At 34.0% G+C, this 26,571-nt stretch overlaps 5 protein-coding genes and 1 long non-coding RNA gene across 11 annotated transcripts; 2 read left to right on the forward strand and 4 right to left on the reverse strand.

Annotated features, from left to right (window-relative positions):
* Nucleotides 1-1,613: 1,613 nt before the first annotated feature.
* Nucleotides 1,614-2,516, reverse strand: LOC129749841 (uncharacterized). Of its 2 annotated transcripts, XR_008738184.1 has the most exons (4): nucleotides 2,454-2,516; nucleotides 2,164-2,393; nucleotides 1,867-2,101; nucleotides 1,614-1,804 (listed from the first exon to the last, which is right to left on the reverse strand). It is a non-coding gene; the product is annotated as an uncharacterized LOC129749841 (long non-coding RNA). The 2 variants fall into 2 exon arrangements; XR_008738183.1 differs by lacking the exon at nucleotides 2,454-2,516 and having other exon boundaries at nucleotides 2,164-2,439.
* A 1,136-nt stretch (nucleotides 2,517-3,652) lies between these two features.
* LOC129747940 (nicotinamide/nicotinic acid mononucleotide adenylyltransferase 3-like) lies at nucleotides 3,653-6,867 on the forward strand. Its single transcript, XM_055742369.1, has 5 exons — nucleotides 3,653-3,933; nucleotides 4,073-4,296; nucleotides 4,360-4,632; nucleotides 4,699-4,853; nucleotides 5,025-6,867. The coding sequence occupies exons 1-5, from the start codon at nucleotides 3,849-3,851 to the stop codon at nucleotides 5,656-5,658; spliced, it is 1,371 nt and encodes a 456-aa protein (XP_055598344.1). The 5' UTR covers nucleotides 3,653-3,848; the 3' UTR covers nucleotides 5,659-6,867.
* LOC129747941 (beta-1,4-galactosyltransferase 7-like) lies at nucleotides 6,855-8,543 on the reverse strand. Its single transcript, XM_055742370.1, has 4 exons — nucleotides 8,332-8,543; nucleotides 8,083-8,272; nucleotides 7,240-7,816; nucleotides 6,855-7,181 (listed from the first exon to the last, which is right to left on the reverse strand). Exons 2-4 carry the CDS (start codon nucleotides 8,180-8,182, stop codon nucleotides 6,917-6,919), a joined length of 942 nt encoding a protein of 313 aa, XP_055598345.1. The 5' UTR covers nucleotides 8,183-8,272; nucleotides 8,332-8,543; the 3' UTR covers nucleotides 6,855-6,916.
* Nucleotides 8,544-8,722: 179 nt separating this feature from the next.
* LOC129744874 (endoplasmic reticulum lectin 1-like) lies at nucleotides 8,723-11,025 on the forward strand. Of its 2 annotated transcripts, XM_055737615.1 has the most exons (5): nucleotides 8,723-8,964; nucleotides 9,021-9,710; nucleotides 9,974-10,024; nucleotides 10,237-10,440; nucleotides 10,556-11,025. In XM_055737615.1, the coding sequence occupies exons 1-5, from the start codon at nucleotides 8,830-8,832 to the stop codon at nucleotides 10,982-10,984; spliced, it is 1,509 nt and encodes a 502-aa protein (XP_055593590.1). In that variant the 5' UTR covers nucleotides 8,723-8,829; the 3' UTR covers nucleotides 10,985-11,025. The 2 variants fall into 2 exon arrangements, with proteins under 2 accessions (XP_055593590.1, XP_055593591.1); XM_055737616.1 differs by lacking the exon at nucleotides 9,974-10,024 and having other exon boundaries at nucleotides 8,724-8,964.
* LOC129744875 (uncharacterized) lies at nucleotides 10,406-11,850 on the reverse strand. Its single transcript, XM_055737617.1, has 4 exons — nucleotides 11,587-11,850; nucleotides 11,483-11,515; nucleotides 11,290-11,424; nucleotides 10,406-11,231 (listed from the first exon to the last, which is right to left on the reverse strand). Exons 1-4 carry the CDS (start codon nucleotides 11,679-11,681, stop codon nucleotides 11,009-11,011), a joined length of 486 nt encoding a protein of 161 aa, XP_055593592.1. The 5' UTR covers nucleotides 11,682-11,850; the 3' UTR covers nucleotides 10,406-11,008.
* Nucleotides 11,851-17,456: 5,606 nt separating this feature from the next.
* Nucleotides 17,457-26,304, reverse strand: LOC129747919 (serine/threonine-protein kinase NIM1-like). Of its 4 annotated transcripts, none has more exons than XM_055742339.1 (9): nucleotides 26,280-26,304; nucleotides 21,183-21,264; nucleotides 19,552-19,655; nucleotides 19,389-19,488; nucleotides 19,214-19,325; nucleotides 18,994-19,150; nucleotides 18,732-18,929; nucleotides 18,513-18,666; nucleotides 17,457-18,447 (listed from the first exon to the last, which is right to left on the reverse strand). In XM_055742339.1, coding segments are annotated over exons 2-9 (1,749 nt in total). In that variant the 5' UTR covers nucleotides 21,184-21,264; nucleotides 26,280-26,304; the 3' UTR covers nucleotides 17,457-17,524. The 4 variants fall into 4 exon arrangements, with proteins under 4 accessions (XP_055598314.1, XP_055598315.1, XP_055598316.1 ...); XM_055742340.1 differs by lacking the exon at nucleotides 26,280-26,304 and adding an exon at nucleotides 26,081-26,273; XM_055742341.1 differs by lacking the exon at nucleotides 26,280-26,304 and adding an exon at nucleotides 25,998-26,016.
* Nucleotides 26,305-26,571: the final 267 nt, after the last annotated feature.

Genomic DNA, 26,571 nt, shown 5'->3' on the forward strand with positions numbered 1-26,571 from the left:
TCATTTTTGTCATTTTTGTCATTTTTGTCATTTTTGTCATTTTTGTCATTTTTGTCATTTTTGTCATTTTTGTCATTTTTGTCATTTTTGTCATTTTTGTCATTTTTGTCATTTTTGTCATTTTTGTCATTTTTGTCATTTTTGTCATTTTTGTCATTTTTGTCATTTTTGTCATTTTTGTCATTTTTGTCATTTTTGTCATTTTTGTCATTTTTGTCATTTTTGTCATTTTTGTCATTTTTGTCATTTTTGTCATTTTTGTCATTTTTGTCATTTTTGTCATTTTTGTCATTTTTGTCATTTTTGTCATTTTTGTCATTTTTGTCATTTTTGTCATTTTTGTCATTTTTGTCATTTTTGTCATTTTTGTCATTTTTGTCATTTTTGTCATTTTTGTCATTTTTGTCATTTTTGTCATTTTTGTCATTTTTGTCATTTTTGTCATTTTTGTCATTTTTGTCATTTTTGTCATTTTTGTCATTTTTGTCATTTTTGTCATTTTTGTCATTTTTGTCATTTTTGTCATTTTTGTCATTTTTGTCATTTTTGTCATTTTTGTCAATTTCGTCACCTCCAATGCTATGCAACGGTTTATTGTACAACAACGGTACATAATTTCCTGAAAACCAATTTTGCCCTATTTTTACTAGCTATATTTTCCTACACGGAAAATAAAAAAAGGTAAAATTAACCTTTTTGCGAGGTGAATTTTTTCCACCCCTCTTTCGAGGTAAATTTAACCTTTTTTTCATTCACTTAGCAAAAAGATAAACTATACCTTTTTTCAATTCACCTAGCAAAACGGTATATTTTACCTTTTTCGCATTCACCTAGCAAAATAGTAAATAATACCGTTTTCCCATTTACTGATTTAAAAGGTAAATGCTGGTTGGTTTGATTGGTTTCTTCAATAAGAATTAAAAAAATACAAAATTCTATCCAATAAATATCAAAAAATGATATTTATTGGAGATAAATAGGGACTGATAATTCGGCTTCGCATTCTTTCGAGCCGCCATGGCCGCTGAATACTCCTGCGTTGCGTAAATTCATGACCTCCTCTGTTCGGCTAATCCGGTCAGGTTCGGCTTTTCCGGCTGGAGGATTACGTGGAATACACCTATAAGCTCTACACGGAGAAAAAAGTATAGTATTTCCAACAATAATCCACTTATTTTCAATCATATTTCTGATTAATTCTCGGCTAACTATAAATATTAAACTTTCTAATATATATATAATAGATAATTTGAGTGAATTTGTGCATTAAACAATACCTATAATAGATTCAACTATACTTCTATGATTAATTTTATGCATTCAACTATAAATATAATAGGTTCAACTATAATCGTATGATTGATGTAGTGCATCTAACAATAAATATAGTTAATTCAATTATTCTGGTATGATTGATTTAACTGTAAATATAATAGATTCAATTATATTTCTATGATTGATTTTTTAAAATCAACTATAGATATTGTAGATTCAATATATGCTTATTTAAGAAGTCATCGTATTTATTGTTGATTACTTTCTTTCTTGTAGGAATAAATTATTCATTCATTTTGAAATTTTGTATTTTATTTTGATCATTAATTTCAACTCATTCCGATTTTGCTGGGCACTTGGTTGCAATTTTCATTTACACTAGCCTATCCCGGTTCCGTTTGATTGATCGGGGTCTCACGGCAAAGGAACTCTCACCTAGATTGTTCAGGTGACCCAGTTTGTCTTCGGCAGCACCACCAGTTCCACCCCGATAACGAACACCTTCGGAACTCTGCTACCGGGGGTTGGCCTAGAAGAGAAAGAAAGTTGAGCAACTGATTGATTTATTTTTTGAAAGTTCTACAATTTTACCTGCCGATTCATGTCGTCATAAGCCGATCCCCGGTTCCTTTTGATTGATCGGGGTCTCACAGCAAAAAAACTCCCGCCTAGATTGTCCAGGTGACCCAATTTGGCTTCGGCAGCGCCACCAGTTACGCCCGGATAGCGAACACTTTGATATTTGTTTACGGGCCATATCCAGCAACATGTGCTCTCAGAAGAAGGAGGCATGGAGGTCTTCGGGACTCTGCTACCGGGGGCTGGCCTAGAAAAGAAAGAAAGTTGTGTTACTGATTGATTTATTTTTTATAAGTTTTACAATCTTACCTGCCGATTCATGTCGTCGCCGATCCCCGGTTCCTTTTTATTGATCGGGGACTTACGGCAAAGGAACTCCCGCCTAGATTGTCCAGGTGACCCAGTTTGGCTTCGGCAGCACCACCAGTTCCCCCGGATAACGAACAGCTTAATATTTGTTTACGGACCATGTCCAGCAACTTGTGCTCTAGGAAGAAGGAGGCTGGCGGGTCTTCGGGACTCTGATACCGGGGGTTGACCTAGAAAAGAAAGAAATGAGTTAATGATAGATTTAATTTGCGTAAGTTCTACAATCTTACCATGCTGATTCATGCCGACGTTTTTTTTTCTTTTTTCCGCCGTAAAAGCTCACTACACGCATACCTGGAAATACTCAATATTTCGTTAAAATATAATTCGTTGAAGAAAATCAGTCAAATCTTTCACAATCAATGATAGATATATAATTATATTTACTATGTTTATAGTTCAATGGCTATAATCAATCATACATTTGTAGTTGAATCTATCATTTTTACAGTTGAATCAATTATATAATTACAGTTGAATCTATTGTATGCATAGTTGATTGCGTAATGCCAATCAACAGTTTGTAGTTGAATCTATTATAATTATAGTTGAATGGCTAAAATCAATCATACCGTTGTAGTTGAATCTATCGTAGTTACAGTTGAATCATTTACAGTTGAAACCATTATATTCATAGTTCATCGCGTAAGTCCAATAAGCAGTTTGTAGTTTAGTCTATTATATTTAAAGTTGAATGCGAAAAAATCAACTACACTTCTCTGATTGTTGTAACTAGCTGAAATAATTGGAGCAACTGTCGTCTTTTTTCTCCGTGTATGGGTCGATCTGAAACAAAAGCAATGTATTATGACGAGAACCAGCACAACAAAATGATATCTAAGAAAATAACACTTACCATTCTATTCCGATTTTCACATATTATGCACAAAGCAAAACTTGTTCCTGAATGACAAAACAGCTTAACCTCAATAAACGGGTTCGGCGAATAGTCACTTTTTTTTGAGAAGAATTGTACTGTTTTGTTTAGCTCAATCCAGGTCAACTTCACCTCGCTACGAGGTAAGTTTTACCTTATTTGGTTTTACCTTTTTTTCTAGGTGAATTATATTTTTTATTCAGCTCAATTCAGGTGAACTTCACCTCGCTACGAGGTAAGATTTACCTTTTTTGGATTCACCTTTTTCCTCGGTGAATTGTACCTTTTTTCCAACCTCGATTCAGGTAAATTTTACCGTGCTGTGAGGTGAGTTTCACCTCGAAGAGGTAGAAGTTACCTTTTTGGCTTTCACGATCGTTTACCTTGGCTATCTCGGTAAATTTTACCTTTTTATTATTTTCCGTGTATGGTTCAAAAGTTTTTTTAAATCCTATATTTGGCACCGGTGGCGTCGACTGCGCTTAAATCCTGAAGACAACAATTGTAGTGCTCTAATTCGGTACCGAATTCTTGGCATCACTGTTCTTGACAAACAAACAGAAGTTTGGTAAATGTCAAGAATTGCATTTGGAAAAATCGAAAATTTTTATTTTTAACGAGTTTAATATTAAAATGATCGTAAAAGCGTTTTGCAAGTGAAGTATACCGAATCAAAATTAACTGGTAGAGGCACTCAGCTAAACATCAATATTCGTGGTTTCCGAGAAATTCACTTGAAACGACACAAATGAGGATGACATCTTCGACGAAAATCATGCTTATTGCATGTGGTTCCTTCAGCCCTCCCACTCCGATGCACTTTCGGATGTTTGGTAAGTTTCATATACCGATCACAACCCACGGGGTATTATAATGCTTAATTTACATTTCTTCCTTGACCTAGTCACTAAGTTATTTTGTAACTTGAAGGTTCCCGTAATTAAAAATCACAATTACAATTACATTTTCCAGAAATAGCCAAGGATCATTTCCATCAGATGGGAATCGGACAAGTGATAGGTGGAATCGTTTCCCCTGTGCATGATTCATACGGTAAAAAAGGATTAGTTTCCGCTACTCACCGTTCTACAATGATCAAAATTGCGCTACAATCGTCGGACTGGATACGGCTTTCCGATTGGGAAACACAACAGGAAGAATGGACCAGAACCAGACTGACTTTGCAATATCATCAAGTATATATCGACAGTCCATTGCTCTATGCTAATGCTTAATAATTTTTATTTTAATACTCGTAGAATTATATAAACTCATTGCTGAAAGATTCGGAAAATATTAATGATCAACAAGTTCCATCTTGGATTCCGGAGGGGTTGAAAAAGTCTGCCAACCATGTCCAGTTAAAGTTGTTATGTGGAGCTGACTTACTGGAATCATTCGCAACACCTGGCCTATGGAAAGACGAAGATATTGAAGCAATCCTTAGTCAACACGGTTTGGTTGTCATTTCTCGGGTCGGTTCCAACCCGGAACAGTTTATTTTTAATTCAGATTTGCTAAGTCGCTATAGGGTAAATTGATAATCTGTAAGTAGTAAGTTATTCGATTTCTAAACTTATTTTATCTTATCATTACAGAGAAACATAACCATCGTGACCAACTGGGTAACAAACGACGTGAGTTCAACCCTCATCCGAAGGTTACTTTCCCGAAATCTTTCAGTGAAGTACCTTTTGGACGACTTTGTTACAGAGTATATCAGACGCCATGGATTGTACGGCACATGTGAAACGTGAGTTGCATTCTTTTCTTTTCATTTTTTGACATCTTGTTTCAATAATTGTTAAACTTCAAAGCAGAATACCATTAATCGAGTCATCAGCGTTAAGTTAACATGTCCCATTTTACGCTCAATTTTACATGTCTGTGCTTTCAATTTAATGTGTGTTGGGAAATGATTTAGTAAGTATATTTTGTCTACTAATAATTCGACTGGAGAAATGATGAGTATTTCACCGGTTTCGCCAATTAATGATAATGACGCATATATTGAGAGTCAAAACGAACGTAATGCATTAAATACGCTAGAATCGATGGATGAGACAGACTTTCAACGAGCAACTCTGAATCGAGTTTTTTGCTGTGGAACCGAAAGCAACGACCAAGTTCCGGTCAAGAGTACCCGTAGCTTCTTGACGCATCCCGGAAGCGCTGTGCAGATTATCACGAGTACGGCATCTTCAGCTCCTATTCTACCGGGCTCTGATAAAGGAACAGTCGTCGACGATAAGGTGGGTGATAACAAGTGCACAATTGCAACAATATCCGGCACTGCCAATTCACAATCTGCACCACAAGGCTTCCGAACATCACAGAAAAAATCCACCGGTAGAAACGCACCAACACCAGATATCGATTTGGTGGAGCACAACGTTAGAAAGGCACCCATTAAGATTTTACCAGGAACTAGTGATACTGTGGCCAACCAAGATTCACCTGGAGGAACCAGTCCCTCCAAGAGCTACGACGACATGATTAAATTTGTCTTCACTGAACACGGTATACGCGTCATAAGCGATCGCGAGTATGTTGTTTAACGCTTTAAACCATAACATTGGTCCATTCGGAGAACTAATCGCACATAGTTGAACCTCTTATTCCTTAAATTTTCCGCATCGATATGTTTTTTTTTTCAATAGCAAAAATAAAAGGAAATCTAGTAATTTTAATACATTATCCATGTACAAAACAAGAATTATCAATATTTATGCCAGTTTTCATTATCGAGATGTTTTAATCGTCTTGGAGATTTGGAATTTTATTGTTTTGATTTGAAATATTGTGAATGTAATGAAACATTCAATTTCAATAAAAAGTGCTTAATCGCTTGGCGCACGGCACCCCTCCAAATAAACGCACTTCAATCAATCAATCAATTTCAATATTTATCAAAGTTTCATTGTGAGCCGAGTTTTTTAAGCTTTTAAAGATAATATTTTAACTGAAATAAAATTTGGTCTCAGCTCTCAATTATGTACCTGTATTTTATATATGTATCATTTATCTTTTACATACTTATATACTTTATATTGCCATGCTTAAATCAACAATGTCTCTACATTCAATCACAGTTCATGCCTAACAATCACAAACACCAGCTACATACTTAAAAACCGTTATGCATCGTGAAAAGTGTTAGATATTCAAAGCTCCTGAAGCTTTGAAGATGCTGAGAAACGTTAACTAATATTCAATGGTCAATACAATACTCCATTTTTGCACTTTAAGATATCTTCAAAGTGTATATCTAACAATGATCAATTCCTTATGGATGTATCTGCCGTTTGACCATTGAAATAATGCTAACGTAAATATCTTAATGATTCTTTGCAATGTTTCCAACGTTCCAGGTTGTTACAAAAAAGCTGAAAGTCTCAGTGGCTCACGTTTGAATCTTCTTCATACAGCCTTGGAGCTTGCAACCTCATACTACAGCTTAATATATCATACTTATTAATCAAAATTAAAATCGTTGAATAAGTTTTATTTATTTTAGTAGATTCTAGAAAATTGTTCCAAACTTTAAAAATGTCCTATACAGGATTTGTTTTTTAATATTCTAGTTCAAATCAACGAATCAAAGATATTGTTTGAATAACTTTCTTGTTATCCTTTTCTTTTTACTATCGAATGTTATTAGCAAATGTAACGAGTTTAACTGCATTAAACTGCAACTCGATGCAAGTTTGTGTAGAGAACAATACGTGTGATTTTAGACTAAATAAAACTACAGTTGATATAAGTAATTTATTGTTCTTATCGTGATAGCGACTAAAAGAAATCCATCGGGGTGTTTCAAACAGATTTTTTGCTCCACGTTGAATGGCTTTTCGATTCGGTTTTGGTATCACATTCACACCATGGCGTCACTGATTTATCACACTGTAAGTTAATGTTTAAAACAGTCAACGGAACACCTTCAATAGTCAACTGTTTACGGCTGTCAATGCTATATCGTAAAGAGTTTAGTCCTGTCTCGCGGTCTCGTTTGCGGGTTACTTCTCGCTGATTGAAACATTTGGTAGTATCTCGACGCCGATGCAGCCGATCGTGTATGTGACTGAAAAATACATTGTTACACTTCCAAATCAAAGTGGCTAGGTGCAGGTTACACTTACAGAAAAGTATTCTCTGGTCCGGTTGTTATGTTTGGAGGACGATATACCTGCAGTCCAGCTTCTTTGATGCGAACATAGAATTCGTCGTCTTCCAAACCCCATCCCCAGTACTTGTTGGACATTCCGTTGAGTTTTTGGTAATGGTCGATCCGCAACAAAAGAATTCCTCCAATAAACGTGGCGTAGTGATATTTTGGATGGAACTCTGGGCTGGAAATGTGCAACGGACCATTGGCAGGATAATCGTACTTTAAATTATCGTTCGTAGGTAGTAGATCTACATCATGCATTGCAATGTAATCGTGAGTCAGTTTGACCTCCAAGAATCCAACGTTGATTAGCGAAGCCCGGTTAAACCGGTATCGATCGTTTTGATTCAAAACAAAAATATCAAACGGGACATTCTGACGTTTCAGGAAAACAGAAAGGTGTGGGGCGAATCGCAACAGTTCGTCAAATCTGTCCCGAAAAGGCACCAATACTGCCAATTTCGGTTTTTTCGTTACTGGAGATCCCGCGAAACTTTCATGGAACTTTTCATGCCGAGTATCTCGATCTGAATCGCACCTGCATGTATCTGTGATAACAAATGAGAAATAAATATCAAAAACCTGCTAGCAATCAGATGGTAACACTTTTTTGATAGCTTTGAAATTAGTTTTTCTCAACAATCCTCATACATATTTTATATTCTATCCTAACGATCGAGATAAGAACAGTTACTGTTTGCCGAAACAAAGTCTAATAAGATTTGATACCATTATTAGTACAAAGCATACCTACCTGATCACTGTCTACGGTTAAGCAAACATGTGCATGCGATTTACTTTATCTTCAATGTACCTGATGTTACCGGGAGACTGGATATCATGAGAATCACACCAATCGACGTCAGAACGATGATGGTCAGAAACCGTACATACACGGATCTTAGCACGATCATGGCACAAGCTTCTTGTTAGCGGCTTTGAAGCCCTGCTCCTATCCCAAAATAGCGATCTTTCTTCCGGTGTTGTGTCCTCGTTTCTTTTCTCTGTCGGAATCCAATACGAAATAAAGTAACTTCATTAACCATTGCAGACCCATACATACCTTCTCATGGTGATGCGAACATAACTAAAGATAGGAAATTGCACTAAATTTGAATGTCGATGATAGCCATGTAATCTAGAATGCAATCTCTTTGAAAGAATGATTTTCAAAATTTATTTTATTATTGAAAAGCATTAGGATAAGCACAGAAAATCCTTGAAGAAAGTCTTATTTTGGACTGGATGTATTCATGAATGACGTTAATTTGCTTCGTCTCGTAGCAAGGTAAATACAATACGATATATGCCAAACAGGTAAAGATAAATGAATTACTATGGCTGGTTGTGTGTGTAAGTAAAAGTCCATTTATATTATGCGTTGTTTTTTTACATTTTCACCCATTTTCAAAGTTATTTCATTTGGTGTGCAATGTTTACTGTAAATTGACAACTGGCTTATTAGCAAAAAAACCCTCGACCAATCATTCGAAACCACGGAATCATAAGCAAATTCACGAACAACTTTCCACCAGGAGCAGCCTTGTGGAAGGCTTTCGAAATGTCTCGCGGTTGGATTCTGCTCTTCTGTTTTCCAAATATTGGAATACTTTACTCAGTATTGGGGCACGATGCCAAAGGATTCGATGACACGGTGCTGTTTAATTTGGCATGGCACGGAAAAGATGAGCTAATGGTAAACAATCAACATTTTCAATAATACAACGGAATTTCAAATAACTTTTTTTTTAGACTAATGGAATTGATGATGAGGAGATCATTGTGTCCACAACCAACAAGGAAAAATACAAGTGTATTATACCGTCGATCGCTGCGAAAGAAGTTGATGGAGATGTTCAGTATAATGGTCCCAGTCCAATCGACTTGCTCATGCCTTTGTTCACACATTCCACCTGCTCGTTCCGTATCGAGAGCTATTGGACTTACGAAGTTTGTCACGGCAACTATATTCGTCAGTATCACGAAGAAAGGCACGAAAAGACCAGTAAACTGCAGGAATATTATTTAGGAAAATGGGACAAACAAAAGACTGCTGGTCTAAAGGCTGAGTTTGAAAAAACAGAAAACGATGGAGATCAACTCAAGTATAAAAAAATTGACGGACTCAATCTGCCGTACCTGGAACTGGAAATGAACTCTGGAACCGTTTGCGATTTAAACGGCGAGCCGCGCGTTACCAAAGTTTTGTACGTGTGCTATATGCACGGAAAAAACGAAGTCTATTCGTTGAAAGAAACGTCGACGTGTAACTACGAGGTCATTATATTGACTCCAATGTTGTGCGCCCATCCTAAGTATAAACCCATAGATACGGAAGAGAATAAGATCAACTGTTACGCCTTGGATAAAGCGCCGAAAAAGCCCAAAAACCTGCTGATGATGGAAATCGAGAGCATGAAGTTGAAATACCAAAAGCTTACGGTATGATCTATTAAAATTTTCGCTTTCTTATTAACTGCTGCCCTAGATTTTGTATGACTATTTCCTACCATAGTGTATTGTTTCTGCTTATTAGATGCTACATACGGAACTGCTGCCCAAATCGACAAAATCAGCTTTATTCTTGAAATCGATTTTTCAACCAACAAACATGTTGAATCTGTTTCATATGTAGCAGTATTAGTTTATCTTTAGTGAAAAGTTTTATTTAGCTTTTGTTTGATCTATTTACTTTCCCACTGTAGGACGTGCAAAATGATCTAAAAGATGCTATAGCAGTTCTTAATTTCGATCAGGTTTGTTTTCTAGATTATTTTCTGTATTGTTTTGTGGTTGGTTCTCTGTGTCGTCGAATACGTATCAAAAACAAGAAATGAGAATGATTCCAAACAAAACTTTCTATTTGAATTGCCTAATTGGAACATTGAACTCGTTTTCTGTTCGTTGATAAACTTGTTTTTCAAAATTGTTTGTCTTGTGATAGTCAGCTCTGATTTCTTTTTCACAGGTAGGGCCTATAAAGGTCGGTCTATTTCCGGTCGATATTCCAATAGTCGATAGCACCAATCGAGATGGAATCGTTGAAAACGAAATCACTGGCATAGAAGAAGAAAATACTAGTCCTATGGATGGACTGACCAAAAAAATTCGGAAATCTAAAGAACTAAAACCATTGTTGGAATTTCTAGACGGAGGCTATTGTTTAACTGGGGTACGTATTAGTTATTGAGTTTATTTTTTTCCATACTTAGTCACTAGTTACTACAAATTAACTGTTTTATTTGAGAACTAGGTATTTATTTCATATCATATTTATTAATAACTAGGGTTCCGGCTGGTGGAAATTCGAACTGTGTTTCGGAAAACACGTACGTCAATTCCACGAAGACACCTCCATTTTTCTAGGGTTCTTCGACAAGGAAAAGCATCTGGAGTGGCTAGAGCAGAATCCATCCATCAAAACAAAACGTAATCAATTGAGTAACTTTTACGGTGGTGGAGATGAGTGTGACAAAACCCAAACACCGCGACAGGTCGAAGTCAAACTGAAGTGCACCGAGCACTCAATCAGCTCTAATGCTATTGCATTGTATTTGCTAGAACCAAAACCTTGCGAATACATCTTGAATGTTGAATCGTCACTCATTTGTGATATTCTGCCATATGCAGAGGAAGATATGCTGCTACCAGAAAGTTTGCAGAAGCTCGATGAAGAAACATTATACATAATCGATAATAGTAATATCAATAACTAAGAAGTTTGAAATGAATAAAATCATTTAGTTTCTAAATTCCACTGAAGGTTTTTTTGTTTCGCTAGTAATTTTTGCTGATATTTGGGAAAATAGCTTATCCCATATCAACGGTTCATCCGGTTCTTCGATGTTAACTTCATTTTCCAAACATTCTGTGAGAATTGTTATGTCTATTTCATCCAGACTACCCAGTGCTGATTTGCCTGGAGGAAAAATATCCGAGCTCAACTGTCTGTAGGTTGTTACACTGCAATAAATGTGAGTCATTAAAATCATTCGAAATGAAAATTCAAAAAAAAAATTACGAAGGCAGGTTCGGTGATTCGTTGTACAAAAGACTTTCCGGTAGTTCGTCAACATCCGGGAGCATTGGAATTTCATCAACTTGATTTATGTCGGTGTAGTTGCCTTCATCCAAAGACAAATTTCCGAAACGTTCCCTAGAAGAAATTAATACGAATTAATCGTGAAATCAGTTATTTCATTTAAAATACCAACATTTCCAATGAATTTGAATAATTCCGTGAATTTCTGCAAAAAGTTAAAGCGTAACATCAGCAATAAATACCTTCAATCAATAATAACAATACAAAAATACATACTTGCCAGAGCCGTTAGTTCTTAAAACATCCTCCATCCAGCTATCGGTTTTAACTTGTTTCGTTGGTGAATTGAAATTCGAAACACTCATTTTCATCAATTTATATTCTTATACTTCAGAACGTAAAGGGATCTTTTCATGAAAACTGAGCTATTTATACTGAAAATACCAAATCTAATTCCAGATTTGTTATTATTATTTTGCGTTGCTAAAGCTACGGACATCAACGTACCCCCCTTGGACATTTTTATCTCCCTTCATTATAGTAGATACCTCAAGAGCTTTCAAGAGGTTCAAGAGACGTCAAGCTAAAACACACTCAGAGCACCTGCAACGGTTCAGGTCTAAATATTGGTTTTAGGTATACCAGTTTTAGCAAAATTTTAAATTTTGGAATCGGCTAAAACATGCGCTCCCCACCGGTGTGATAGCAAATTTAAAACGGGTACACTTTTATTGCAGACACTCAATAATTGAGAAGAAAAAGCTCATTTTAATTGAAAAATTGCTAAGTTTTGAGTTGAATAATGATGATGGATATGAAGAATAAGATGAATAATAATGAAGTTTGTTCGAAACAAGTAGAAATGGATTGACGATTGAATACCTTTCTTTTTCCAATTGACTTCGACCGATTTCTTCCAGGCCGTAACGAAACCCCCTGTCGAGCTGGATCGGTTTTGACTATTTTGACTAGTTTCAACTTGCTTCATTGACAACGACCTGACTATATAGTTTCGACCAAAACATTGTCTCATTGAACAACTACCAGTTGGCAGAAACCAGTTGAAACCGATTTTTATCTATGATAGAACGAAGCTTTAAAAGCCAAAATGACTATACGCAGCGAGAAAAAAATCTTAATTGAAACAAAAAAAAAATATTTTTCTTTTATAAATTGACCCATTTTGGGGTGCTGATTCCAAATATTAATTTAGTTTACCAGTTCTTGTTTAAAGGTAAAAATTCATTAAACATATTTGTGCTTTTGTTTGGGCAAACTAAACAGATTGGCAAACATGCTCCTATTAAGAATTCTTAAGTAAAATTTTCATGATTATCAGTAGTTTGTAATGTAGCAGACGGCTTTTTTAGCCAGAAATTGAAGGGAATTTTTTTCTAAGAATCATGTCAGTTTAGTCAATCTTATCGAACAATATATCATATTTCACGGTTTTAACATAAAAACCGTGTTCGTTTAGATTATAAATATTGTTAACAACTTTTGACAAAAATCGGTCATCACACTGATATTCAATTTTTTTAAAATATTTTTAAAGTTTATTGTTGTTTTGCGTTAATTTCATTACGATGCTTCTGTTATTTTCCTTTTCTTATTCATATAACGTTTGAACTCGAGAAACGCTGACTGGGCTAACTAATTCGTTGAGGCCAAAAGCTATTTATTAAAATATAAAGTCAAGAATAGTGTAACATAAATTTTTTATACTTGATACGGTTTTTTGTTAACATGTTTTCTCAATTTGTGTTACGCATTGACCGGTTTTGGCGGGAAAACCATTCAAATAATTTCTCAAAAAGGAACAATTTTTACACCCAATGCTACCCAAACATGTGTGAAAGTAATCATCATTTGCTAAAATTTTCTCACCGTGAACCCCAAACGTCTAAATCGGTCTGTCGTATACGTCGTAAATTTTGAAATCCTGTTCCAAATTTGCATGAATTTGGAACAAAGGCGTATAACTGTTGGGAATTTTGAAATCGATAACTGTGCTAAAACAGCAATATACGCCACCGGTGCCAGCCGAAATGTTTTAGCGTGGTCGAAAACCGTGTTTTGCATCTACCGTTGGGACAGCCCTCAAGGGGAAACCTTACACACAACCAAGGTATGTAGAAACACCTATATATACACACCTTGCATACAAAATCGTATAGAACAGCGGTCGGCAATCTCAGGCTCGCGAGCCGCACGCGGCTCTTTGGATTCAAAGATGCAGCTCTGTAGCTTACTGCTTTAAAATTTTTGAACATTGTGATCTGAAACACGATTTTTCATAAATCCAGAAGAAAAACTATTAAGATTGCTCCTTGGTCGTATTAAGTGGAAAGGACCAAATATCAAAGTTAGGTTTTTTAAAGCTTTGTTTTATCATTATTTTGCTAAATCCTATAAAGTTGTTTCACTTGAAATGAAAACCATAATTTTAATAGATACTAGAATGACGTAAATTATTATTTTTTTATTATAATTTATTTGAGACCTTTTAACCATCCGGTTCATTCGGGTCTATACACAAAATTTGAAATTTCAATACTGAAAAGCCAGAATTATTTATGTGTTTTTATCTAATCCTGATCAACGAATCACATATGTATCCAAAAGATGACCTTTAATTAAAAAAAAAACAAAATCTTTAAGTCTAACTATGAGGTTCTCAAGGCCCGTGTCACTTTTCTTCTCGGAAAAACGGTTAAACCAGGGTTGCTAGCGAACCGGGAATACTTTGGAATTTCATCTCATGACCGGGAAACCGGGAGTTTCCGGTACATCACCGGGATAATTTTTTGGCAAGAATGACAGTTTGCTGTTAAATTCCTTTAAAAAAACCAGGATAATTGTCATGTTACGAAATCGGCAGTTTCGATATAGATTTACTTCATAATAACTTATTATCATTCAAGATATCTCGTTTTTTCGCTCTTCGCAAGTGTGTTATACTTACCAGAATAACTCAAATTTCATAATTTTATAATTCATTTATAACCTAAAAATCTAAACACGAAATACTATATCCGTATCATTTGGTTTTGTTTTCGGTGTCAAACGATTCAATGTTCCATATAGGTTGTTTCATTGAACTATTTCATGCAAAAAGCAAACATTTTGGAATAGCGTGAGACATTTTAATGATAAAATTATATCTTACATTCAAACGATTTAAGTTCAGCCCTGTCTTATTCAAGATTTTTATTATTTTTACGAATCTTAAGTTCAAATGGCTAGGGCTCTACTGAAGTTATTCATTGTTTTGTATGAAGAAATTTTTTTTATAACATGTCTTGGTAATTGTATAAAAAAATAACTGCACTCATAACTTAATTAAATATTTCCCTGAAATCTGATGATTTTAAGTTTTATAAAACAAATCCCAATTAATGTAGACAAGATAATTTAATATTATATTTCGAAGTATTTCCTACATATTTCTACTACTTTGTACAAATTCTAAACTGGAAATTTCATAGTGGATCAGAACAACCTTAAAGCAGTGAATATTTGAAGATCGAGTCAGCTGAACTTGTTGAAATTGTGGAGCAAAACAATGAATAGATGCCAATTTCGTCGGATTCGTTCTAAAAAAATATGAAAAGCTGTCAATTTGATGCGGAAAAACGTCGAAGTATTTGTCATGATTTTATACCGGTTAACAAGTTCCAGGAAACAATATTATTAGAAATTGTAGGGCTTTACATTGATTTTTTATAAATCATAATTTTATATTCAAAAACGAGTATAATAAATACCAAAAAAAAATCACCATTTTTAACCGGAAAAAACTGGGGAAAACCGGGAAAAACTTTATAATTTCAAAACGCAAAATCGCTATCAACCCTTCTGAACGATTTCATTGCACCAACAACGGCGCTGTTCGCTCCGTAATTGTTCATTCGAATGAGAATATTCAATTGAAGATGAAGATGTAACAATGTTAGGGTCACATGGGAGTTTTGGCAGCTATCCTGGAATTACCGGAAATGAAATTCTCATTTTTTAATGAGTTACATTTTTTTCTTAGCAGCGCTGTTTCTCATTCTGAATTGAACCGATTTTCAAAATTCAAATTTTCTAAGCTAAAATCTATGTCGGTTTGTCTTATTGTAAAAACCCTGTCGAGATTTAAGATCTCTACCCTGATAGAAAATAATAAAATTATATCTTACATTCAAACGATTTAAGTTCAGCCCTGTATTATTCAAGATTTTTAATATATATATACTACTGAAGTTATTCATTGTTTTGTATGAAGAAATTTTTTTATAACATGTCTTGGTAATTGTATAAAAAAAATAACTGCACTCATAAAATAATTAAATATTTCCCTGAAATCTGATGATTTTAAGTTTTATAAAACAAATCCCCATTAATGTAGACAAGATAATTTAATATTATATCTCGAAGTATTTTCTATATATTTCTACTACTCTGTACAAATTCTAAACTGGAAATTTCATAGTGGCTCAGAAGAACCTTAAAGCAGTGAAAATTTGAAGATCGAGTCAGCTGAACTTGTTGAAATTGTGGAGCAAAACAATGAATAGATGCCAATTTCGTCGGATTCGTTCTAAAAAATTATGAAAAGCTGTCAATTTGATGCGGAAAAACGTTGAAGTATTTGTCATGATTTTATACCGGTTAACATGTTCCAGGAAACAATATTATTAGAAATGGTAGGGCTTTACATTGATTTTTTTATACATAATAATTTTATATTCAAAAACGAGTATAATAAATACCAAAAAAAAAATCACCATTTTTAACCGGGAAAACAACTGAGGAAAACCGGGAAAATTTTTGGAATTTCAAAACGCAAAATCGCTATCAACCTTTTTGAACGATTTCATTGCACCAACAACGGCTCTGTTCGCTCCGTAATTCTTCATTCGAATGAGAATTTTCAATTAAAGATCCTGATTGAATGAAATTGTGAAAAATAAATCTTTTCAATCATATGTAACAATGTTAGGGTCACATGGGAGTTTCGGCAGCTATCCTGGAAATACCGGAAATGAAATTCTCATTTTTAAAGAGTTACATTTTTTTTTACATTTTTTTCTTAGCAGCACTGTCTCTCATTCTGAATTGAACCGATTTTCAAAATTCAAATTTTAGTTTTATTTTGATAATATGATCATCATTTTCACTGAATACACATAGTATCTCAAATATTACTGTTATTCGTAATACGAGAATAAAAACCAAAAAAAAAAATCGTATTTTTCAGGCCCGGCTGTTATTTTTATTCATATAACTCAACCAAGAGTTCAAATTTTGATTTATGCTATTTTTATACATATTTCACATGTCATACAGGCATGAATGCCATAAGAATGGTAAAATGTCTTTAATAAAAATAATTATTTCACATGTAAATTAAAATTTGATATTAAAAGTATTATCAGTCTAGACTTAAATCTTTTGAATATTGGTTTTGATTGTTGTGAATATAACAATATCCACGTGTTTCCGAAATAATTTGAATCCATGCATTAAAGATTAAACTATTTTTGAACTAGGATCCTATAACTTCAAAAAGCTGAAAACCATTCAAATTGTTGAAGTAAATGACTTAGCTATGAATCACGTAAAAATATTCTTACGTATCAGCCATGCGGGCGATTCCTTTAGTCTGCTATAGGAAGGTAGATTTCGAGAGCACGACCGGGAGATCAATGGATGTTGTTCGATTTAAGTTCTCTCGTGGGGTTGTTGGTTGCATTAAACTTACTACAAAACGTTTGAAAATATGGTCGAATTCCGAAATATTTTAGTAAATTAGAAAAAGGTTACTACAAATTTTTGAAAAACCTTATAAAAAGCATATCAATCGATTGTAATGATTTAAATTTATCATTGGGTATAAAAAGTGGGTAGCTTTGATGAAAATTTATGAGAAATCACGACGATCAAATCAAAAATGCGCGCATCCTTATAGCTGGGTGCAAGAACTAGGTATCAACAAAAAAATCCATGTATTACAGATCGATTGCTGGTTTTTCAGCAATGCAGATCAAATGCTGGAAAAATCGGCATGACGGAAATGTTTGCTAGTTTTCAGCAAAAATTTGGAAATCGAGGCAAAAATTTACTGAGTACAAACGTTTGGTGTGGACATCGGAAGAATATTTAACTTATAGCAATATTTTATTTCAAACCATACAATTATTAAAACAAAAAAAAAAATAACAGATTCTTACAATATGACACAAGTTATATTTTTTGCAAAACTTGTGCTGGTGTTTTTATCGCTGTACGATTTTTCATCACATTTACTTTGGTTGATATTCGACTTGATTTCAGAACTGAATGCGTTCCCCGTCAGATTGACGATCGAATGCTCTTTCTGCATTCTGTGTACTACTATTCTATATATTCCGACAATGTCACTACGTGGTCCATTTTGAATGGATTTTTCTATCATATCACTATCGATACCAAGGTTTGCCATCAGCCGACGCGTTTCTTTCTCGTGGGAATGCATATTATTGTTTTCTGATGCCGTTGGAAACATCACAAATATTCCATGTTCATCTTCCACAAGTTTCTGCAAACGTTCTCTGTAATCGCTTCCATTGTAGTTGGAATTACCATCCGTGCTCTGTTGTGAGCTTGAAAGTTCTAGTGGACCTATCCGCTTCTTAACCAGTCTACTGAAAGAAAATTTTCGACCTTTTGATAAGGCGTTTTCCACGTGTTCGCGGAAGTTACTGTTACTATTGTTGTTAACCACATCGATTCCAATGCTCGGGCGTGCAGTTTCGATGGGATTCAGGAAGTCTTCTTCTAAGACGCTGTTCGCTCTTTTAGTACAGCATTTAATTGTTCGTATTATCGTTGTGTCCTCCGCATTAGTCTGATTGGCAGCGTTTATGTTTTTAAAGCTTGATGACTGATTTGGTGAATATTGTCGTCGTTGGCCTCTAGTAGGAAAAAAACGAAAACGTTTTCTTTGAGTAATAGGAACTTCACTATGTTGGCTACTGGTATTGGGGCTTGCATGATGAGCTGGTTTTTTGTGGGTTTCAGGTTTGACTGTTTGTGCGTATTCGAACCACTGGCACTTCAACAGCTGCTCGATGGTAGGACGACGAGTTGGTGCGTGTACCAAGATGCGTTCTAAAATGGTTGCAAAAATCCTGGTCAAACCACGTTAGATCGTGTTAATGATGCATTTTACTCACGGATCAATCTGCTACATGGTAAACTAAGGGTTGTCGATATCTCAAAATCACCTCTGAGCACGGCAGTTCGCAATAATGGTACTGTCGATGCCCTAAAAGGCATTTTGGCTTGCAGCATGAAATATAGCAGAATTCCCAATGCCCATATGTCGACCTGTGAAAATATATGAATAAGACAAGGTTACGATCGCTCTATACAAAAATCAAAATAAGAATTACAGGTCCGCCTATATAATGATCGTCACTGAACAGTTCTGGTGCCGCATATGGTGGAGATCCACAAAATGTATCCAAGTGCTGTAAAGGTCCATTTATCAACTGAGTGCTAAAACCGAAATCAGCTAGTTTGATTCTCTCTTCACTCAGCATCAAAACATTTTCAGCTTTAATGTCTCGATGAACGTACCCAAGACTATGCTGAAAAAAGTGGAAAAGAGTTTGATAATCCCATATCACTTAAAAGACGACGTAGGTACCGTACCAGATGTTTAACAGCCATGAGAAGTTGGTAGAATAATATGGAAGCATGAGATTCTTCTAGTGGACCAATGTCTGCAATCCTGCTGTACAGTTCTCCGCCTTGAATCCATTCGCTAATGAGATAAATCTTGCCTAAAGTTTCTATCACTTCAAATAGTCTGCAACGAAGAATGTTAAGAATTTTTTCACAAACATTCACTAAAATGTTCAGTATATTTCACCTTAGAATGAATGGATGAAATACTGCTTCAAGACTCGTGACTTCTCTAGACAACATACGCAGAGCTTTAGCATCTAGGCGACTAGTATCAACTACTTTAATGGCTACTTTATCTAAAATTTTCTCATTTAGGGTAAAGTACTCAGTTTTTCGAGCGTTTGTGCGACGTTTGTTACCTTTGGTTAGTTGATGTACCGCTAGTTTGACCCTGGAAAAATTTCCTCGTCCAATATCGCCACAAAAACGATACAAGCCAATTCTCCGACCGAGGGCCACCTAAAATACAAAAATTTAAATAATTGAATCGAGTTTAAACAGGCAGTTTTTTATTTATATTACCTCTTGTGAACATCGGGGGTCATTTTGTAGCGCTGTCGTATACCGTTGATACGCCGGTGTTTTTGGTCTCACTCCTACTGCTCTGCTAGCAGAAGTTGATTCCACTGGGAAATGCATGTCAAAAAAGCATATTTGTTTAGAAGAACACTCACAACAAATTGGTGCAGGGAAAAACCAACCACACACACGATTCCCAACTGAATAAATTAAAGCAGAAAATAGTAGACTATTGTTTTTTTGTAACAATTCCTACGAACGTTGGCTATAGTACGCGAATTAGAAAAGAAAATAAACCTCGAAAACGTCTATTGCTTATTGGAAGTTTTTATGATTTTCGACATTGATACATTTAAACTCTTTTCAATATTTTTTTCAAATGGGAATCGTGCATGTTGAAGTAGGTTAAATATAGTGTTGAGGGAATTTATTGTATTCTATTAGGCCGGATTAAACATCAGATTCTTCTTTTGTCACCTTCACCCCTCCCCTTTTCGATTTTCAAATAGTAGAATAGGGGAATTCTATTATTAACATTGCTATATACACCCTCTCCCTCGAAATGTCCCAACTCGAAGAGAGAAAAGAAGGATTTCAAATTTGATCCGGTCTTATCACAGGCTAACAGAAGTTATTCATGATAAACTATACTTTTTCCAAATATCATTAGGATCAATGTGTGATTTGTTGATTTGAACCTAATAAATAAAAACGCGATTTTTATCATTTCGTTAACATGTCCATCAGACCGCTGAAAACTTTGTATGGAAATTTCAGGTTCAAAAGTTTTCACACCTCTCATAACTTTTTTGGTTATTTTTGTTGCCAGAAGTAGCATTTTTTGCAAGCAATTTATTCAGTTCTGATTTTGCCCTAAGTTTCAATTTTATATGGAAATCTTTATGGGAAAAGATAATTTTTCATAAAAAATCACCAGAGATTAATTAAAAAAATATTACTTTGGATGATTAACATTCCTCGGTGCTTTCAGTAAATTTTATGTTAACAATCCATAAACCTAAGTTGTAAGTAACAACTTGTAACCAAGAAAAAAATATTCAAAGTTATATAAAAAAAAACAAAATGAATTATTTGAAAGCTGCTTTATCGTGGGATGGAAATATTTAAAAAATAGCATGAACTGCTTTGCATAGCCAATGAATTTGTTAATTTTTATGACAACATTTCATCAAATTATTGAATCTTTTAGCAAGCAAAGCCTACACTGTTGAATACTTTTTAATGGATCCAGATTCTTTATTTTTGAAATGGGTATAACTTTTTTCATAGAATTCTTAGCTTCTTCTCATGATAGTAAAAAATGAAGCTTACGAATAGGCAAAACCAATATAATTAAAGACAAATTTCATTTCTAGATTATTTAAATTTCCTGTATGATTTAATATGTGAAAATTTCTTATTTCCATACAAAATTGAAACGTGTCTAAATCAGGAAACAGGAGTCAACAAAATCGTTTCAAATTTTACACTGATTGGAAGAGACCCATCGGAGGCATCGAAAAAACATGAGAGGAAAAAGTCAATTTTTGCAGCGGTCGTATGTTTGAATGGAAGCTGATTATCATTATGACGTCTGTTATTCCGTGTTATATGTTTTATGTTTAACTACTCACTAGCTCATTATTCCATTTAGTACATTTTAACATAGAAATCGCACGTTAGAAAGCAGCATACTAGATCAATTTAATAATAGCGCTGAAAAATTTCAAAATAATTTACAAAACGTAAAAAGATTTTAATTAGTAAGTATGAAGGATGAATTGTTTTTTGATGTTATGGTTTCCACAAAGGATTTTTTTACACGGGTTGATTTGTTTGATTCTCCTAAGGCGGTTTGTTTTAGCCTTTAGCACGGTTTCTTTTCGTTATTTGCACGGTTCTTGTAAACGGTTCTCACGACTTAACATGGTTCCTGAGTAGGCTTACCAGACATCCTGCTTTTTCGACCCTTGCCGTACTGTCCTACTTTGAACTCAAAATGTCCTACTGCTATCAACTACTGCTGCCCTACACAAATCAACAGTTCGTCGTGTTGGTTTTTGTGTCCTTATGCATTTTGTTAGAAAAGGCATTGCCGGATGATGGAAAGTTTGTTCATTTTAACGGGAATCGCTTAAAATAGTTGTTCTGACTACCGCAGTGATATAAATTTTCACCTTTCTCCTGGGTAAGTTCAAACAATGTAACTTATATGTCTAAAATTGTTTTCAACCTGATGATTTTTCTCCATACAGTGGCAGCTAACTTAAAAGCAATGCTTCAGATGAGTTCCTGCAGTTCTCATCGGATTATCAGAGTCACAGATAGTAACCGATAATTTCCAGTTCACCAGGAACCTGATGCACACTGGTCCATCACTGCTAGATTCCAAGCTGATGAACCGGCGTGGAAAGGAGATTGCTCTACTCCAATGTTAGTGATTTGGAAAAGGCCCTCCCACCAATTCTGTAGAGAATATATCACCCGCGAGGATCCAGACAACACTCCAGGGATTAAAATGTAAGTACTCTTTCTTTATTGCTCTTTCTCGAGATACTTGAAAAATTACCAACTAGTGTTTCCTCGAATTTCATGCAAAACATTGAGACATATCCCAGAGGAATCATAGCACTTTAGTACTTGAAGCAAGTTAGCTGAAATTAGCGAAGGTTAGGTCTCATGAGATAAAATTTATAAATTAGCAATACCGTCAACTGGGGCAACATGCAACAATTTTCAATTTCATTGGCTTCTAAAAACTTTATGTTCACAGTTAATCATACCTTTCATGCATTAAAAGTTTCAAGGTTGACGGGACATCAAATTGGCGTAGTCAGAAAAATTATTGGTTTCTTCAGTTATTTTTAATTTTCTAAAAACATGCGATTTTCGTCCTCCTCAGAAAATGGGGTAACTTGCAACAAACTATGTTTTTGATAAGAAATCTTAGAAAAATATATGAAAATGTATAGTTTTTGATAAATTATCGATAAATTCAAGATCATTACGCATGACAACACCATTTGCAGTGATTTTTTGTTTTGTGAAAACTTATTTTCACATTTTTTCTGAAAATTAGTGTGCTGCATACATTAAGGGGTAAAACAGTAGGGGAGAATGAGGATACTTGATCCCTGGGGATACTTGATTCCTTAGCTATATCTCGAAACTGGAATGTCTTACAAAGATCAAATGTTCTAGAAAAATGTGCCAAAATGGGCAAAATAACAATGCTTGTAGTTTAAAAATTTTTAACAAAATAATTGTTTGAGTAATTGAACTTTGTTTGAAAAATTTCAAAAAATGTAACTTGAAGATCTTTTTGTATCACTTTAAAATGTTCCTTACATGGGAAAATTATGAAAAAAATATTTGTTCCAATGCATCAATCGTTCGAGCGTAAAATGAACTTCATAATGCCATATTTTCAAAGCAATGGAAAACTCTCAACTTTTTTCAGAAAAAGTTTTCTAAAATGTTGATTATGGGTACAATTGATCCCCTAGAGTTGGGTACAATTGATCCCCCTTCCAAACGGCATATTCTTCTTCTGAATTGATCGTTATGATTGCTGATTACGAAATTACTAATATTTATCCAAAAACTAATATTTATCAAACAATTGTCTGAAGAAAAGAGCAAAAATAATTAATTTTCTCCTAATTAAAAAAATAGCGCCTTTAAGTATGCAATGTTATTAGCGTTGAGACGAAGTTTTAGAATGTTCTTCTTATGTCTGCTATAAATTGTAAAATGAGAACAAACATGACCAAAATAGTCAATTAACATTCTATCTTGGGGTTTTGTTTGATTTTTATACAAGGATTAGGGATTCCTGAATTAAAGATCAAGTCACCTTCAATAGGGGATCAAGTCTCCCCTAACTTCAGAAAAATCGCAATTTTTTTACTCCCACGAAAATGCTTCTAGTTTATCAACGGGTTCAAGTATCGTTCTAATTTTTGAAGCATAGAAACTTGAAGTTACAAGCTGTCAGAAAATTTCAAAGACGGCGAGTTGCTAAATTTTTCCAAAAAGATATGGTGAAAATAAGAAAAGGGGATCAAGTATCCCCACTCTCCCCTAGTACTGAAAATTGAAAAAGCCGAAATCATTAAAAAAAATGTTTGGATGAAAGAAATTTCAGTGTTGACAAACGCGTGATGCAAAACAATCATATTCCAGCATTTGGATATGAGATTTACAAGGTGTTTCTTTGATTTGCATTTTGTTGCATTTTACCCCACACTGGTAACTGAATTATAAAAATATTTATTTAAAAAAATTGAGTGATTTTTCAAAAACTATTTTTACATCAATAGTGTTGGTATAGGATGAGGAAACCAGTATAAAGTTTGTAGGTGATATTATCAAACCAATCCTTCATACTGGGTATAGTTTTTTACGGCATCGAAAAATGTTAAAAATTGTACATTTATTGTTCGATTTTTTAAATTTAATATGAAAATCAAAAACTTTAAAAAACTATCTCTGGATGCTAGAAATTATGTCATCATCATGTTGTAATCATTAAAAGATATCTTTATCTCATTACATTAAATTAAAAATTAAATCAGTGTAGTGTTATCTAAATGTTGCATCCAACCCCGCTGTTGCATGATGCCCCGTTTGACGGTACGCGACGTTTGCGCCAAAAAAGGTCTTAAGTACGTTTTTACCCACACATCTTAATTTAGGTCTGCATTGTACCCTGGCATATTTCTCATATATTTTTGTATCGCATATCAATTTTTCAGACAACTCTGAGTCACATTAGAAATACCACAATTGAAATTGTATTGCAAAACTTTAGCAGCGATTTTCTTGAAATAAGTCAGGTGGCTCATACGACCTAATCAAAACAAACTCTAGATTTGAATCTTGGGTACCTTGAAGTTAATCAATCTGATAATAAGATAATTTTTAATTACTATAAAAAAAGAGTTGTTGTGCAAAAGTGTATTTTAGAATTGTTCTGTACAAGTTTTCTAGTAATTCACTGTTTAAGTAAAGTGACTTATTTAAATGACGGTGGTTCGTTAAAAAAAAAAAATCCTAATTTAGATCCATAATAAAATTTTAATAATTCAAAAACTATCAACGTGTAGATATAGGAATTTTCACTTAAAATTCAGCAATTAACTTTGTTCGATAACTGACTGTACTTATGAAATTTTTATATTTTATACATCAGTGGAAAAGTTTCGAAACTCAGCATAACTCTAATTGATCGAACGAAGTGAATCATTGGTGATTTTCAAGTGTCAACTTTCAGGAAATGTTCCATACATGTTAATATTCTGGAATTTTTAAATTTTTTTGGTTGGATCTAGCGTCTGTGTAAGACAAGATCATTAAGATGTATTTTTGTCAAATATGGCCGCTGTTTTAAAGAAAATTTCTATAGAATGTTCAAGAATTGGTAAACAAAAAAATAAATTCGTTTCAATCGCCTTTGTAACTCATCTTAATGTTTAAAAGGCATCTTAGACATCATTTTCCAAAGGGTCCTAAAATATGCTATAAAAACAAAAAAAAAGATTAAATAATCATTTTTTTAAACGACAAATTGAAAACAGTGAGTTTTAAACTTAAATAAACGATAAAAAAAAACAAATTCCGTAGTAAAAATATCACAATTGAAAAAAAATAAATAAAATCATTTTTTTTTATCATCACTCGGTGTAATTTTGCCATTCAAGTTAATAATTGTTTTATTCGATGAGTTTTTGAATTATTTTTAGGCCTCCTTCAGTGGACCGCCTGGGTGAAAAATTAAGTTTAACTTAAAATCAAAATGGTCCTAATACATATACATATAAAAGAAAAAAGTTTCTTTAACATTTTAATCCGTTACAGACGTTTGGATCGAATTGTTATTTATTTTACTTGCCAATTCTATGAAAACATCATTCTAATGTCCTGAGTTGTGATTAGAGTTTTATAAAATGTCAATATTCAAATTTAAATTTCAACATATTAAAAATGTTCAAATTTCTACAAAAAAGGCACTGTAAATTATATGCGCACATTTCGACTGCTTCGTAAAAAATATCAGGTAAACTAAAAGCATGAGCTTCATCAATCAATGGCCATGCTAGGAATCGTTTTACATAAATAAGACGTTTGTTTTACCCGGTTTTTCATTCGCCTTCCCGCTGAATTATATTACCGCATTATTATCGATTATAAATAAAAGTAGAACTCCCTCCGGGTCACTAGCTTTTTTTGACACACGCAAATGTTATAAGAAGTGAAGAGGATTTTCTCAGAGGAAGTAACGTGTAACTGTATGTTTCCACCGTGTTGTCAAGCATGAAGGAAAAAAAACACATCTAGCTGCTTTTATCACTACTAATAAGCTCTAATCAAAAGAATTAAAGATGATTGAGATTTTCTCCATCGGTGTTAACAACAACCGATAAGCCAAAAAATACAGAAATACTCACATAGAAGTGATGTGAGAGAAAGTATAATTCATTGATATTTTTATTCCTTTTCATTTATTTTGTAAGGGTTTTTTGATATACACCTTTTTTATGAATGTTGTTATATCATAGACATTGATCCATAGTTTTACTTCTAATAATTTAATTTCTAAGTGTCTAGCGAGAGTAGCTCTACTTCTAGCTTTCGTTTTTAGAACGATGATTAGCATATTAATGGTAAATGGTGCGAAAAGAGCCAAATGAGTGCAGGAAAATTCGCGAAATAATAAATCCGTATCATACATCTCACTGTTAATATCACTTATCAACCATTTATATGTATGAAAGACGGAAAATAAATTCACCCAAACAATCAATTTTTAAAAAATAAAACACATTCTGATTGATGATACACAAACCGAATTGTGCTCTCTCTCGCGAGAGCTGGGTAGGAACTAAAGGTGTAGAAGACGAATGAAAGAATACCCTTCAAAATTGGAAATGTTCATGCCTTAGAGAAGATGCTATGCTGCCTTTTAACGCAAGACTGTCTCATGTACAAATTGTGTGATTATTATGAATATTTCAAATTTCA

Source organism: Uranotaenia lowii, chromosome 2 (genome assembly GCF_029784155.1).
Source record: "Uranotaenia lowii strain MFRU-FL chromosome 2, ASM2978415v1, whole genome shotgun sequence".
NCBI lineage: Eukaryota > Metazoa > Arthropoda > Insecta > Diptera > Culicidae > Uranotaenia > Uranotaenia lowii.